Source organism: Schistocerca piceifrons, chromosome 7 (genome assembly GCF_021461385.2).
Source record: "Schistocerca piceifrons isolate TAMUIC-IGC-003096 chromosome 7, iqSchPice1.1, whole genome shotgun sequence".
In the NCBI taxonomy this organism is placed as follows: Eukaryota; Metazoa; Arthropoda; class Insecta; order Orthoptera; family Acrididae; genus Schistocerca; species Schistocerca piceifrons.
In genome coordinates this window covers 89,226,458-89,243,835 of record NC_060144.1, presented here as the reverse complement: position 1 = coordinate 89,243,835, position 17,378 = coordinate 89,226,458, and the positions used below count along the sequence as shown (strand labels likewise).

The window sequence follows — 17,378 nt, the reverse complement described above, 5'->3', positions numbered from 1 at the left end:
ACTACTTACCTTCAGAAAGCGAAGCATTTAGTACTACTGATACACAAACATAAAAGTGAAAGTGATGACATTACCACTGCTCATGTTTTCTTACACCATACCCATACCCATACCATTACTAATAATTTGAAACACTTTCCATGCTACCAAATAATATAATGTACTCCAGCATCAAATGAAACAAGTGAATACAGTGGAAGAGAGCATTATATATCTTCCAAAAAAGGAAACTGTGTATTTCCCAGTGCATATAATTATGAGGGAAATGCTTTTGCGATTAATGTTTCATTTTCTCCTCTAAATTTTCCAATAATTAAATTTATAAAGGAGAATAGTTCTTTGTTTCAAACTCTTTATTTGGTAAGACCTGATAGCATGGGCAAATGCACGATACATACAGAATATTTACAACTTATGTCATTTTACAAAGAGTGAGAAATAGCTTCTGAAAGACAAGGTATGAAAAATAAGTTTAAAATATATCAATAAATGATATAAAAAGCAACGTGGCTTCTACGGTAATGAAAAAACATGAATCACAACTTAAGCCAAGGCTACCGTCTTGAAAATTTACAAAAATTACTTAAAGAAAATTAAATTATTTAATAAATTATGTAATATGAAAACATTGAACCAATAGTCATTGCTAAGGTACCAAATTATTTAAAAGTAGGTGAAATCAGAAAGTATTATAATTAATAAATATCACAGCATTATATATACATTCTCGAGATATTTACAATAATGGCCCATTCATGGTGCTTTGTTTAAAAAAAAAAAAAAAAAAAAAAAAAAAAAATTTACAAGCCTAGGCAGCAAGCATACTGGTAATAAGTACAGACATAAATTTCATATTTCATTTCTTCCCTAAGTGTAGTAGCTTACATTTCTTTTAAGCTCGCAAATTAGTTGAATGTCCTTCATAAACCTTATATCTTAATACTGCAAAATATCAAAATACTGGAGTAATATTATACAGCCCCCCCACCCAGAAAGTTGAATTGAGAAAGTCAAAGTTACTGTTTTACTGTCAGATGCACCATAAAAACTGAAATGAATGAAAGTTCTGAGTTTACCAATAAAGTTTTCCTGAACTGTGCACTGATAGGGCTGCGATTTCATGCTACTACTAAATTTAGTGTGTTATGCCAAATTTTGCACTTTGTGCATATGTTCTTTAAATAATCGCTAAATGCAGCATGACATCATTACCTGCCCATGGCTTTATGTCCACAATCACACAACACAAAAATCATTGCAAATAAACCTATTATATAAATAATGTACACAGAAAATTGCACATATAGGTGCCTGTTGTTGAATTTCAAAAAAACATTCTGGGAACAAAAAAGACTCCCGACTTCCTCAACGGAGTGGAGAAGATGACAGCGAGGACAGACTCCCTGGACCGGAGTTGACACTCAATTTGTCAATATCATCATCAGCTTGATTATTGCGTAGTTCTTGCAGTGTATAAACAAATTTGCTCCATTCATCAAGACGTGGTTGTGCCAATTGCTGTAATTGAAAAAAGTCTTTAAGTAATATGTTATATATTAACACAATGGAAGTGATTAAAATATCTGCCCCACCCACAAAAAAATAAATAAAAAATAAAAGAAATAATTTGCCAGGTACTTGTATCCACATGAGCAACTGTATTAGAGATGCTATCTTGGAGTGAGAACACTCCTATGCAATCAATGCTTTTGATCACAGCCAGACTCCGTTCGCCAGACACCAGATGCACGGAGGAATGCCTCGTTCTGAAGTTTTGCAAGCTCAGGGTCTTTCACATGCCGCAGTGTACAGGATGTACTGTAAGTATCTTGGTTCAGGAAAAACTGCACTGAGTGCCACTACAATGACAGGAGTTACTATCAAATATTGTGGATTCTAACAATGAATGGAGGGTCTAAAATGGTGCAAATAAGTGTGAATTCAGTACAGGAGAACAACAACTGGTGATAGCTATGTCATGAAGAACCACTTTCTTGCTGTGCAATAGAACATGCATTGAGGGAAAGAAAAGAAAGGGGAGGCCACCTGATAGAATTTTATACAGAGTATAATTTAACCACTGCTAACACTTGGTTTAAGAACCATGAACAACTACTACATATGTGGAAGAGACCTTGAGATTCTACAGTTTTCAGGTATTCTGCGTAATGGTCAGACATATTTTGGAATCCAACTTTAAACTGCAATATATTTACAAAGGCAAATAAGTGACTGACTTTAATTTATTGGTTATGAGCTACAAATCAAAATTGAAGAGTTTTGTATTGTTTTTATCCCATTTCACATTTTCCAGAATTCAATTACATAGGTCTGTATATTAACCACTGAAAATATTTCAGCAACCTTCTGCACATGTATTTTTCAAATTATCTATTACATAATTTTGAAAAGCTTATATCTGTGGACTGAATCACTTATCAGGGAGTGATGGAGTGATATGAGTGACAGAAAAAGTCTAATTATTCGCTTTGAGCCAAGACTCCACCTGTATTGGCTTTGCTCGTCCTTCCCCGAAGTACTCAGTACAGCATAAAATTTCATTTACTATCGCAGTGTGGCATTTTTTGGTCAGCACAACTCTCTTCAGTTCAGCAAATTCATGGTGCCAGCACAATTTATGCTTCACTATTTGTTTGTGAAATCAAGGACGTTCATTGAACTAGTAGATGTTTGCAAAGAGGCAGTCTGGTGATCTATCTTGCACAAGCCTTTAAAAATGAATGGGACTGACAGAAGAGGGGAATGAGGATTCTCAGTACATATTATATAGTCACATAAGACATGAAATGATATTACAACACCATGCAGAAACATCCCCCAGCTTGTCACAAGCGAGTAACTCCCGTAACTGGGGAGAGGATGCTGTTTTGATCAAGACTGACACAGATCTCATTTAGGTCAAGCCCTCCAACTCCCCGAACTTGTCTTCTAAATGCTCAACAACAAACTGAGGCTTCATCGTCATGAAAGATGCCCCATCAGCTCTCGTACATACAAGGTACCAGGGCGAATAAGATCTGCTGCCATCCTTAGCCTGAAGTTCCTCCCACGGTGTGGCCAGGGAGGGGAATGATTTGGGGTTGTACTTCCGTGCGTTGAATTGAGCTCGTGATCACTTAGAGACTGCTGGTGTTTCACCACCAGCAAGAGATGATGGGCAATGCTTCGTCGCTTGTCATCCGCCCTCATGCCACCCACTCCGACCAGGGGGCCTCCCCACAGCGCCACCCAGCCACAGCAAAGGCTACCTGACAGGATGGCCATTGCAGGGAGTCCCGATGCCCCAGGGGGATGGGCATCTACTCCTTGACATACATGGGGAATTAAAGGCGCAGGCATCAGGAGAGCATTCCCTGCGTGGTCAGGGGGCTACAACCAAGAGCGTACATGGCAGCCCCACCACAACGGACTGGCTACCATGCTGAATATCAGATGCAAAGAAGTGCATGGTCATCGTCGACGCAGAAATCGACACTGCATAGTGCATGGTGGAAAACGCACCCAGGAATGTGTCCTTGCCCAAGAGATGGAGAATGGGCAGGACTGCAATGCAACAATGAGAAAGTGGGCTAAACATCTCAATGCAGGATTGGCACGATGCACCTTGCAAGGTGCCCTTCCCCAATTGGCTTGCTCTTTGGGAAAATTTTGAAGAATGGAGGTAAAACCCTACAGGGGACCGTCACACAAAGGCCGAAACATGTGAAACTCCTTGTAGTCTCCTCATACGACAGGCAGGAATACCTCATGCCTACTCTAACCCCTGGACCCCCAGGGGGACAAGTCATATGCAGTGCGACTGCACTGACATTTAAATGCAGTGTGTTCAGAATTTCCCCCTCCCCCCACTCTCTCAGTGTGGCGTGGCAGTGGGGGAAATGTGCAGCAAGACTGAGCACTATGGTACTTATGCCAGGGCATGGGTTATGAGCTGAAATCTTGGCCACTCCTGAATTACATGGGTAAGTGCCAGCAGTGTTGTACTGTTGGATGCAATAATTACCCGTAAAATGGGAGTCCTGGTTTTTTTTCTAGGACAGCATACCTACTCAATTTTATGAATCTTGAGTCATGTGTCCACAAACAAGTACCTTCTACAAGCACTTTCTGACATGTTTACATTAGGACTTGTACAAGTTTACTTCTGCAAGTCGCTTCAACAAGTTAATTCCAGGAATTTGCTCCGCATATTTCCAGTAGCGTTTCCAATAGAGGTGTCATGAGACAGGCAAATGGAAGCTTACTGTGTCACAGCTAAAAACAGAGTAGGCACTAAAAACAAAGTTCAGAAAATGTTTGGGTGAAGAAATGGATACAGAGACATACATATTTAATTTATCACAAAACACTATCAAATAAAATAAAATCAGTAGACTTCACTCAGAGTAAACACTTTCGGAGAACGTTTTTTGCTGATTTCAAACATCGTGTGTCAATTTTTTTTTGAGTCACCAGCCTTCTGACTGGTTTGATGCAGCCCGCCACTTATTCCTCTCTTATGCCAACCTCTTCATCTCAGTCTAGCACTTGCAACCTACATCCTCAATTATTTGCTGGGTGTATTCCAGTCTCTGTCTTCCTCTACAGTTTTTACCCACTATAGCACCCTCTAGTATTATGGAAGATATTCCCTGATGTCTTAATAGATATCCTATTACCCCGTCCCTTTTTCTTGTCAGTGTTTTCCACATATTCCTCTCCTTTCTGATCGTGCGCAGAACCACCTCATCACCTTACCATCCACCTACTTTTCAAAGTTTGTCTGTAGCACCACATCTCAAATGCTTTTATTCTCTTCTGTTTCGGTTTTCCCACAGACCTCGATTCACTATCATACGAGGGCTATCCACAAAGTACATTACGTTTTGGAATTAAAAATAAATAAAGTATTGGAAAGTTTTTTTATTATATACAGATGAAAGCCACACTTAAATACTACTTTTCTACATAGTTGCCATTTAAATTAAGGCACTTATCGTAGCGATGGACGAGCTTGGAAATTCCTTCGTCGTAAACTTTGGCCGCCTGCGCATTCAACCACGTGGTTAATCAGTAACCCGGTAGAAATACGATTTTTGTGGATTTCGTGGAAAGAGGCACTACAATAAACTCTCAAAGGTATTTCCAAACTCTGCACAACCTCAGAAGAGCAATACAAAACAAGTGCAGGGGAAAGTTGGGCTCAAAGATCTTGCTGATTCATGACAACGCCCGGGCCCACACGGCAAATGCCACTCGTGAAGTTTTCGAATCTTTTAAGTGGGAGTTGTTTCCCCATCCACCGTACAGTCCCGACCTGGCACCGAGCGACTTCCACTTATTCCCAGCAATGAAGAAGTGGTTGGCTATGCAGCGTTTTGATGACGACGCACCGCTTCAAGAAGAGGTAACCATGTGGTTGAAGGCGCAGGCGGCCGAATTTTACGACGAAGGAATTACCAAGCTCGTCCATCGCTACAATAAGTGCCTTAATTTAAATGGCAACTATGTAGAAAAGTAGTATTTAAGTGTGGCTTTCATCTGTACATAATAAAAAAAATTTCCAATATTTTATTTATTTTTAATTCCAAAACGTAATGTACTTTGTGGATAGCCCTCGTACAATGCCATGCTTCAAACGTACATTTTCATAAATCTTTTCCTCAAATAAAGGCCTAAGTTTGATACCAGTAGATTTCTCTTGATTACATATACCCTTTTTGCCATTGCTAGTCTGCTTTTGATGTCCTCCTTGTTCCATCCACCATTGGTTATTTTGCCCCTAGGTTGCAGAATTCCTCAACTTCATTTACTCTGCGACCATCAACTCCTGATGTTAAGTTTCTCACTGTTCTCATTATTTTTGTCTTTCTTCAATTTACTCTTAATCACTATTCTATACTCATTAGACCGTTCTTTCCATTCAGCAGACCATGTAATTGTTCTTCACTTTCACTGAGGATAACAGTGTCATCAGCGAATCATATCACTGAATCCTTTCAGCTTGAATTTTAATTCCACTCCTGGACCTCTCTTTTATTTCCATCATTGCTTCTTCTGTGTATAGATTGGACAGTAGGGGTGAAAGACTACATTCCTGTCCTACATCCTTTTTAATCTGAGCACTTCATTCTTGGTCTTCCACTCTTATTATTCCCTCTTGGCTCTTGTGCACATTGTATATTACCTGTCTCTCCCTGTATAGCTTACCCCTATTGTCCTCAGAATTTGGAACATCTTGCACCATTTGACACTGTCAAATGCTTTTTCCAGGTTGACAAATCCTATGAAGGTGCCTTGATTTTACTTTAGTCTTACTTCTATTATCAACAAAATGTCAGAATTGTCTCTCTGGTGCATTTACCTTTCCTAAAGCCAAACTGATCATCATCTAAAACATCATCAATTGTCTTTTCCAGTCATCTGTATATTATTCTTGTCAGCCACTTTGGTTAATGAACTGTTACGCTGATCCTCATATTTGTCAGCTTTTGCAGTCTTCAGAAATGTGCAGGTGATATTTTTCCAAAAGTCAGGTGGTATATAGCAAGATTCATATGTTCTATACACCAACACAGATGGTTGTTGTGATGCTACTTCCCCCATTGATTTTCGAAATTCTGATGCAATGCTATCTATCCCTTCTGCCTTATTTGATCTGAAGTCTTAAAAAACTATTTCAAATACATATTTGAATACTGGAGACCCTATCTCTTCTAAATCTACTCTTATTTCTTCTTCTATCACATCAGACCAATCTTTCCCCTCAGAGGCCTTCAATGTACTCTTTCCACCTATCCACTCTCATCTGCATTTAACAGTGAATTTCCATTACATTCTTAATGTTACTACCCTTGCTTTTAATTTCACTGAAGTTTGTTTAGACTTGCCTATATGCTGAGTCAGACCTTTGGACAACCATTTCTTTTTCAATTTCTTCATGTTTTTCACGCAGCAATTTCATCTTAGCTTCCTGCACTTCCTATTTGTATCATTCTCAGTGACTTGCATATCTATATTCCCAAATTTCACCGACTAGTTTTGAACTTCCTTCTTTCATCAACCAACTAAAGTATTTCTTCAGTTACGCATGGTTCTTTCGCAGTTATCTACTCTGTACCTATGTTTTTCTTCCCAACTTCTGTTTTTCCCCTTTTTAGAGATGTCCATTGTTCTTCATCTGTAGTGCCCATTGAGGTATTCCTTATTGCCTCAGAGAACTTAAAACGTATCTCTTCATGCCTTAGTACTTCCATATCCCACTTCTTTGCGTATTGATTCTCCATGACTAATCTCAAACTTCAGCCACTCTTCCTCACTATTAAATTGTGATCTGGATCTATAGCAGCTCGTGGGTATGCCTTACAATCAGTACCTGATTTCTGAATCTGTCTGACCATGATGTAATCTAACTGAACTCTTCTCATACCTCTCAGCCTTTTCCAAGTATACCACCTCCTCTTGTGATTCCTAAACAGAGTATTCACTATTACTAGCTGAAATTTATTACACAAATCTATTAGCCTTTCTCATCTCTTATTGCTAGAACCTAGCCCATATTCTCCCATAACCCCTTTTTCTATTCCTTCCCCTACAACAGCATTCCAGTTCCTGAAGACCATAAGATTTTCATCTGCCTTTATGCATTGCATTACCTGTTCAGTATCCTCATGTAATTTCTCTATCTCGTCATCTTCAGCTTCGGAAGTCATCATGTACAGGGCTATTACAAATGATTGAAGCGATTTCATAAATTCACTGTAGCTCCATTCATTGACATATGGCCACAACACACTACAGATACATGGAAAAACTCAAAGTTTTGTTCGGCTGAAGCCGCACTTCAGGTTTCTGCCGCCAGAGCGCTCGAGAGTGCAGTGAGACAAAATGGCGACAGGAGCCGAGAAAGCGTATGTCGTGCTTGAAATGCACTCACATCAGTCAGTCATAACAGTGCAACGACACTTCAGGACGAAGTTCAACAAAAATCCACCAACTGCAAACTCCATTCGGCGATGGTATGCGCAGTTTAAAGCTTCTGGATGCCTCTGTAAGGGGACATCAACAGGTCGGCCTGCAGTGAGTGAAGAAACGGTTGAACGCGTGCGGGCAAGTTTCATGCGTAGCCCGCGGAAGTCGACGAATAAAGCAAGCAGGGAGCTAAACGTACCACAGCCAATGGTTTGGAAAATCTTACGGAAAAGGATAAAGCAGAAGCCTTACCGTTTACAATTGCTACAAGCCCTGACACCCTATGACAAAGTCAAATGCTTTGAATTTTCGGCGCGGTTGCAACAGCTCATGGAAGAGGATGCGTCCAGTGCGAAACATGTTTTCAGTGATGAAGCAACATTTTTTCTTAATGGTGAACTGAACAGACATAATGTGCGAATCTGGGCGGTAGAGAATCCTCACGCATTCATGCAGAAAATTCGCAATTCACCAAAAGTTAACGTGTTTTGTGCAATCTCACGGTTTAAAGTTTACGGCCCCTTTTTCTTCTGCGAAAAAAACGTTACAGGACACACGTATCTGGACATGCTGGAAAATTGGCTCATGCCACAACTGGAGACCGACAGCGCCGACTTCATCTTTCAACAGGATGGTGCTCCACCGCACTTCCATCATGATGTTCGGGATTTCTTAAACAGGAGATTGAAAAACCGATGGATCGGTCGTGGTGGAGATCATGATGAGCAATTCATGTCATGGCCTCCACGCTCTCCCGACTTAACCGCATGCCATTTCTTTGTGTGGGGTTATTTGAAAGATTCAGTGTTTAAACCTCCTCTACCAAGAAACGTGCCAGAACTGCGAGCTTGCATCAACGATGCTTTCGAACTCATTGATGGGGACATGCTGCGCCGAGTGTGGAAGGAACTTGATTATCAGCTTGATGTCTGCCGAATCACTAAAGGAGCACATATAGAACATTTGTGAATGCCTAAAAAACTTTTTGAGTTTGTGTATGTGTGTGCAAAGCATTGCGAAAATATCTCAAATAACAACGTTATTGTAGAGCTGTGAAATCGCTTCAATCATTTGTAATAACCCTGTATATCTGAACTATCATTTTCTTGATTCTGATGAGAACAATCCTATCACTGAATCGTTCACAATAACATACTCTCTGCCCAACCTTCCTATTCATGATGAATCCTACTGCTGTTGTACCATTTTCTGCTGCTGTTGATATTACCCTATATTCGTCTGACCAGAAATCCTTGTCTTTGTTCCATTTCACTTCACTGACCACTACTATATCTAGATCGAGCCTTTGCATCTCCCTATTCAGATTTTCTAACTCCCCTGCCACTTTTAAGCATTTGACATTCCACACCCTGACTCGTAATATGTTATCCTTTCATTGGTTATTCAATCTTTTCCTCACAGCTACCTTCCCCATGGCAGTCCCTCCCAGAGATATGAATGGGGGACTATTCCGGAATATTTTGCCATTAGAGGGATCACCATGACACACTTTCAATCACAGGACATATGTTCTGTGGATACACATTACGTGTCTTTAATGCAGTGGTTTCCATTGCCTTCTGCAACCTCATGCCATTGATCATTGCTGATTATTCCACCTTTAGGGGCAGTTTCACACCCCATGGGCAGCAGAGTACTCTTAACTTATCCACTCATCTACTCTCTTTGTCAAGGCCAGTGTCAGAATGAGGGTGACTTCTAATGCTGGAAGTCTTGAGCCACCAATTCTGATTTTTATTCAAAATTTAAGCAGAGGCCATTTTTGAACCCAGGACTGGTGACATTTTGATTTCTAATCAAAGACGCTATTCCTACACCATGGATGCAATTCTATTGTACAATCAAATATTCAAAAACAGGATACAAAAATGTCGCAAGTTATATTGCCAAGAGATGGCATTTTAATTACTTTTTGAGTTTTGCAAACGACTGATTCTTGAGGAAGGTTCACATATATAACTTATAAATTTTTCATTGAAATTGGCCAAACTATCATGAATTAAAGTCTGCTGCTGCTGTGAAAATTATGGCATTACCATCTAGCATTACAGTCACCACAACTCCAGACAGCAGCAAAGCTTGAGCAGAATCTGAGTCGGTCCTGCTGGTCTAGCGTGTGCCTGAAAACCAAAAGGTTGTGGGCTCATTATCAAAGCCCCTGCTACTTTCTTCTACCTATATATGAAGGTAGTCTCACACAACTACTGTAAAGGTCTTGATTACTTTTTCCACTATTGCATACATTGATTTGCAAGGAAGATTGGTTTACTTAATTCATGAATATATGGTGCAAAGTGGCTGAACTATTTTTCCTGTGTGTATATGAAGGCTATTTTCAAGAATTACTGTAAGGATTTTGATACTCGCAGCTGACTGGTACGACATCCTCACCAAAAACCAAGTGGCTGTGGAGATGCAGTGAGTTTGACATATGGCCCGCGTTGTTAGCCGGTTGTAGTCTGGCAGCCCCACTCACGCCTTCAGGCACTGCAGTATGTCAGTAAGTGGCATATGGTACTTATATCATTTAATTTATAAGAAAGTGATGATATTCAGTTATGTAATGTTTATGATTTATTGATGAACAAAATTAAGTTACCTGTTCTTTCATATTTAATCCTAACTCTATGCAGTGTCCCACAAAAGATATTACCGCTACGCCAGACTGTCATCCAGTCTCATATACAATATGTATAACAAGGAAAATTTACTTAAGAAAACTGTAAAATTGTGATGGAACTTACTTTAAAAGGCCTAGGAGACTTTGATATGTTGGTGATGGTTAGACAGGAAGACCAGTTCTCTCAGACTGCTAGGGTGGGACAGACCCAACTGTTTCGAGTTAGCTGGATATAACTTGAACTTAATAATACAGCACACAGCTTATATCTGGTATTGTTATGCATTTAACAGTTAGCTGATCTTCGCATGATCAATTGGTTGTTGTACCTCTTCTTGAGTGGTACCTTTCTGTTTTTTCAGCATGGCACATTCTATTACAAGCATAATAGTACTGTACACATAACACATGTCATATAGCTGATTTTGTATGCTATACACACACGCTCAATAATCAGATACGACTGCTTACCCCGTAGTTTGGTCCATTTATACCCCAAAACCCCAAAATTTGAAATTTTTAGTAGAACAAATAAATAGATTGAATGCAATTCAGGCGGTTTATTAAATCACAGCTACATATTATTGTTCAGTTTTTTCTTCTTTAGCTACCGTGACTGTTTGGATAGCCGAACCCCCCACCCCCCTTTATCTGATAATATTTTCCAGAATATTTTTAAATTCATTTAACCCTTTAAATAATACTTCCCTTATTTCCAAATTACTCTATGACACTAAAAAATGATCTGAACTTGCTTCCCAGTGTCTCATCCAGTCTGCTCGTTCTGTCTCATAAAGAAGGGTGTGTGTATGTGTACGTGTGTGGGTGCACACGCATCCATCCTCACAACAATACAGTAGAAACCAGTTTCAAATATTTTTTCTTCACAGATCATACACACTGCCAAAATATGTAAACAACATATCCCTCAGACATTTGTATTTGGGAGTAGCGTACAAAATCATAAAGAGGCACAATGACTGGTCAGTTCTTACCTTCAGGACGTGAATTCCAGTTCTGCTACACTATTGGGAGGGGGGGGGGGGAAGGGCAAGAGTGTTGTTACATACAGAAAGGTGGGAATGGAGGAGGGAGACCACACAGAACCCAGGAAGAAAGTGACTCATCTGTTGCGAGGATAAGGAGAAACAAAGATCTAGTATAACAATTCTGTGTGTATAATGGATGACCTCGTGTGCTGTAGTATTCTTTTAAATATGTCTACTGACATACTGGAATTTTACCTCTTAAAGATAAATACTGCCCAGCTGTTCGGTCTCTTTGTATCTGAGGAAAACTCATTTACAGGAGAGATGTAAATATGGGAGGCAACATATAAAACTGTTCATTATATTTAACATATTCACCAGAAACAGAATTTCTTGAGATTATGGATTGCACTTTATCATCATCTTTTTTGTTCTGTACAGTCAACTTACTCATCCCTGGACTCACTCCAGCACTACCTTTTTAACATCTTTATGTTTCTGAATCTGTTCTGTTCCTTATCCCATTGTCTGGACAGTCTAAAGACTGAGATCCAGTACAAAAAAGAATCCGCTGTTGGAACTTTTGTTATGTGAAGTTTACTTGGTAATGGTAAATTAAGGGCTAAGTAAGGTCATAGTATCAACCTAAAGGCAAACTGTATGGTTAAGACATATGTTACGAAAGTTATAGATCTACGAAGAGTTGGTGACTCGACAGAAAAAAGAAGCCTCTGTTCTTGTTATAAAGGTAATTTATCATTTTTCATTGGCAATACATTTTATCTACTTCAACAAAAACATTCGCAAGTTCTGGTTGAAAATCATGAATGGTTTAGGCATAAAGGAGATGACTCACCAAAAGGCAGAAGCACTGCATTGCCGATAGGCACAAAAACAAGAGGTATGGAGCTTGGCTACAATGTGCTCAGCCCAATGTATGGCAACAGGCGTGTGAGTGACTGTGTGGGTGTCTGTGTGCATGTTTTTACTACATGCTAGAAAAAGGAAGTGCATTTCGAAAGATGGCCAAGCTCCATACCTTCTGTTTGTGTCCCTATCGAAGATGCAGATTTCTGCCTTTCAGTGAGCTCCTACAAGGATGCATGTGTGTACAGGTTGATAGCTGTAGAGATGGACTCATTTTCTGTTAGTATGCCCACACTTCACAAAATCTGACAATTTTTGTGTGCCAAATGTATTGCAATTTATGATTTAGCACTTATCCACCAATATGTATATCTCAGCCAAGAATACTTTGAATAATTTATATTTTGCACCCAGATTCACTGATCGAGTATTATACAAATGAAATTTGTGTTCTACAATGACAAAATGTGATTCAAATATGCATGACATTTAATAAACATTTCACTTTAGTCGCATCAAGGTATAAAAATAGTTGAATTACAATTTACATGAAACATTCAAAATTAATATATATTGAAGCCACTTATATTCTAATTACTTATGATGAAACTCATATACTAATGAGAATACAGAAATAATAAGTGAAAGTCCTTTTACACTTTTCTAAGAACTTGAAAATGTAATGGTGGAGAATTACTTTTTAAATATATATTTCATAAAACATCAGCCATTTTAGTAATTGTATTGACCTTTAATTGGAACCCTCTGTTTTATATGTATTTCATATTTAACAAACATGTTACAGTTTCCACTTTTCTTCCAAAACAATTCAGAATTGTTAACTTATTTCAATTTCTTCTGCGGAATACTTTTCTAACTTGTTTTCTAGTTCATAATTATATTCCAAAGTTTTGATGTTACATCTATAGCAGAAATATATTTGAAATGATGCAAACTCCAGGTAGGAATACCAACAATGTAGTAAAAGATAAGATTGCTACTTACCGTAAATAGTACATGTCAAATTGCAGACAGGCATGATTGAAGACACTCACATGAAGCTTTCAGCCACAATCTTTGTCAGTAAACACACACACACACACACACACACACACACACACACACACTACTATCCCTTTCCCTTTTCTGCTCTCTCCTGACTGCTGCTTGCATCCCCCATGACGTTGCATTCTGGTTTCATATGTTGGAGTTGGCGGTAATGTGTGCATGAGGTGTGCTTGCTTTGTGTGTGTGTGTGTGTGTGTGTGTGTGTGTGTGTGTGTGTGTCTTTACTGATGAAAGCTGTGGCAGGAAGCTTCACGTGCGTGTCTTTTGATCGTGCCTCTCTGCAACTTGACGTGTCTTCTTTACATTAAATGGCAATCTATCTTTTCTTACATTGCAGAAATATATTTCTTTCTTATATTCACAGCTGTATTTGGCAAAAATTTAGCAGAAATCCAATGCAGTTAGAAGACTCTGACATATGGTGCCTACATATTTATTTATTTATTTATTTATCTTGGCAAGATTAGGGCCATCAGGCCTCTCTCATATCTAACCAGGCATTCGACGTAACATGTATCAGGACAGGCTTTCAAACTCTTGCTCTTTTATACTAAAAGTACACAAATTCTCACACACAATAACAAAGACACCCAAACGTAGACTCAAGGGTCTGTAAGAGCTCGAAATCTTGAGTCAGTACTGTTTTATGTTATGTGTTTCTATGCTCCATAGAACAAGTGTTTATTTTTCCCTTATTTTACATATTGTTCCATCCAGCAATTTCCATTATTCTCATATATTGTGATACTCATGTTATAATCCATTTAGAAAATAAAAATTGCGCTCCCCCCCCCCCCCCCCACCCCCTCACCCCTCACACACGCACATAGTTTCTATTAGTACATGATAAGTACAACTATAATTAGAAATTATGGCAAAGTACGTTTTTAATTATGAGAGATAGGAGCAATGGTCATGACAGAAAAGGGTGGAAGATGGGGAGGGGGGTGGGAGAGGGAGAGAGGGGGGGAGGGAGGGTGGGGAGGGAGAGGGGGAGGGAGAGAGAGAGAGAGAGAGAGAGAGAGAGAGAGAGAGAGAGAGAGAGAGAGAGAGAGAGAGAAATGGGCTAACTCACAGTTAATGAATATAAGGAGAAGAGAAGGCAGTGTGACTCGGAGGAAGGGAAATAGAGAGAAGCATAACTGGGAGAAGATAGGAGCATTGGCTTTACTATTTGACAGATGGAAAATTGGTCATATAAGTTAATTTTTGTGGAAACTTAATGGGGATGACAGAAAGAAGCACTTCAGCTTCTTCTTAAAAGAGTAGGGCATTGAATTGCACACACAATACAAGGCAGGTTATTAACGCGATGGACAAAAGCAACAGCAAAGGAGTTTGTGAAGGAGGAGGGGGCAGGGAATCACCCAGTAATTTTACTCCCTACATGACTTCATAACATCTCCGTGCAAATTACAGTTATTTTATTTCTCACAACACTACTTCCCAACAAACCTCATGTATCTCAACAAGGGCATCAGACGTGAAATGGTTCAAACTTCTTCGAATGCTGTCTGGAAGAGGTGCTAGCATTGCTTGTCTATCATTGCTAAGTTTCCTTCTGATTGGACTTACATTCAACACAACGGTTAGTTCGCTAGCATTAACATGGCAATGAACACTGCTACACATAGTATAGCTATTATTAAGTTGCCAGTGTTAAGAGGGAAAGCAGTAGCAGCCTGAATTGTTTCCACTTGTAATGAGTTCTACTGATTCAGAACTAGACAGCCTAGGATTCAAGGAAGCCTTGCCATCATATTATGCCACGTACATAGGTTTTTTTTTTTAACCCATCAATATTGTTTCTTTAAGCATAAATGGTGGAAAGTTTATAATTGTGTTAACACAACAGGGAATGTGAATTAACATTATGACCATGAGAGTGACTGCAGAACCGACAGAAAAATGACGTAAAGTGGAAGAAAATGTTACTTCCTGATATATGGAAGAGGGATAATGCTGTATATCCTGTATTAGAATTATGCCAGTCAACTACTCAATTGCAGATGACTGGTTGGTTACATGTAACTAAACTTAAAAACCCAGAAAAGCACCCTAGCTTTTGAGCTATTATTCATCTCCTAGTTGTTATACCTACCTACCTACCTATCCCCCCCTCTCTCATTTACAATGATACTGGATGTTGTTGTCTGGGGGAGGTGTACAAGAAGACCTCTATTTAGGAGAGAGAGCAGCTACAACCTAAATTACAAACAAAGTTTTAAAGAAATATTGCAAAATACCTACCTCACCAACATCAAAAACCCAAATTTTTCCCATATCATCACCAACAGTTACATGCAAACCAGATGGAGTCCAAGAAACACGATTGAGAGCAGGATTTCCATCTACTGTAATACTGGCTGTGGGTACCTGCAGAAAGAGCAAAAAGGAAGTTATTCTTTACTTCACAGCAATACTGTAAATAGTTGTGAATCAGTCTAATCCAATTCAGAAAAGTTTCCAGCAGCTCAAACTGAAAACTGACTCAAGGGTTCATACTACACCACTAAATGCATCAACTGTCATACTGTATTCCAAAAAAAAACAAGAGGTCCTCAGTACATAAATTTGTTAGTCATGCATCATAATTTTAAATAATGGTCTGTCTACACAGCTGGGTGGCCAGTGTGCCTGACTGCCACGTGGGAGGCCAGGATTCAACTCCCAGCACTGTTGGAGATTTTATCCAGTGACTCAGTGTTGTATTGTCCTCAACATCATTTCATCATCATTGAATTTCAAGTCACCGAATTGGCTTCAGACAGACTTGGACTAGGAGGTCAACAACCCCGGATGGCATTTCCTGGCCAGTAATGCCATACAATATTTCATTTCCTTTAACTAATTGAATTAAAAAGGAGGAAATAAGCAGTAAATGCTAATTAGACATGCATTTATTGAACATAAGGAAAAAAGACAAACCGTACATGTTACATTGTCACAACAGGAAAATGTTTACATGATTATTATCCATTTAGTTAAATTTATTGTAATTAATTTCTGCAAACCACATTTTGTATTTTCATTTACTGATAAAAATGAACAATACATTGAGTGTACATATGCAATCTTCCATTGTACTGCTTCTTAAAAGCTAGATTCTTGTCCTTTACATGTGACAGCCCCTGAACATGGCAATGCTGTATTGGAAAATGAAAACAAAAATTGCCCCCTTTGCTGTGTGAAGAGACACTTATTGTGCATTACAGCAATGGCAGCATGCATGTTTGACACTTAAACTTGGCCACAGTCTCACACAGAATACAGGGACTAAACTGCTCCACAAACTCTTAAAAACACACAAACATGGTTAATCATTAGTAATGATAAGTGATGTAACCAATGAAAGTTGAAGCTTTACTACAATTTTTTTCTGCCACAATAGCTAAATTGGTTTGTCTTGCATTTCAATCTGATGCAAAGAAAATGACAACAGAGTTGATAGATAAATGTTATATTTTAAACTGTGTACACAAAATTGTTTTTCAAAGTACCCACTGGTCTCTGTGACTCTTATAACAAACACTCCCCAAAAAATGTACAAAAAACCATGCTTCCTCCTAAATATTTCTGGATATTATTCCACTCTTTTCAAACAAAATACAATGTCCCACAAATGTTTGATGGGATTCATGCTGGATGATCTAGGTGGCCAAATCATTCACTTGAACTGGGCCCTGTGACATGGCACATTGTCATTCATAAAAATTCCATCATTGTTCAGTGACATGAATGGCTGCAAACGGTTAATGGTCGGCTCAGATGGGCGAGGGGATCCAGTTCATTCGCTGTTACAAAAGCCCACATTATTACTGAGCCACCACCCAGCTTGCAAG

At 39.0% G+C, this 17,378-nt stretch overlaps 1 protein-coding gene across 1 annotated transcript in view; it reads right to left on the bottom strand.

The window, feature by feature from the left end:
• Window positions 1-335: 335 nt before the first annotated feature.
• The window catches only part of LOC124805283 (cytoplasmic dynein 1 intermediate chain-like), a 180,216-nt gene continuing 163,173 nt past the window's right edge, over window positions 336-17,378 (bottom strand). Inside the window, 2 exon segments of the mRNA XM_047265795.1 lie at window positions 336-1,518; window positions 15,787-15,912. Coding sequence (XP_047121751.1) covers window positions 1,366-1,518; window positions 15,787-15,912 — 279 coding nt within the window. The 3' untranslated portion in view covers window positions 336-1,365.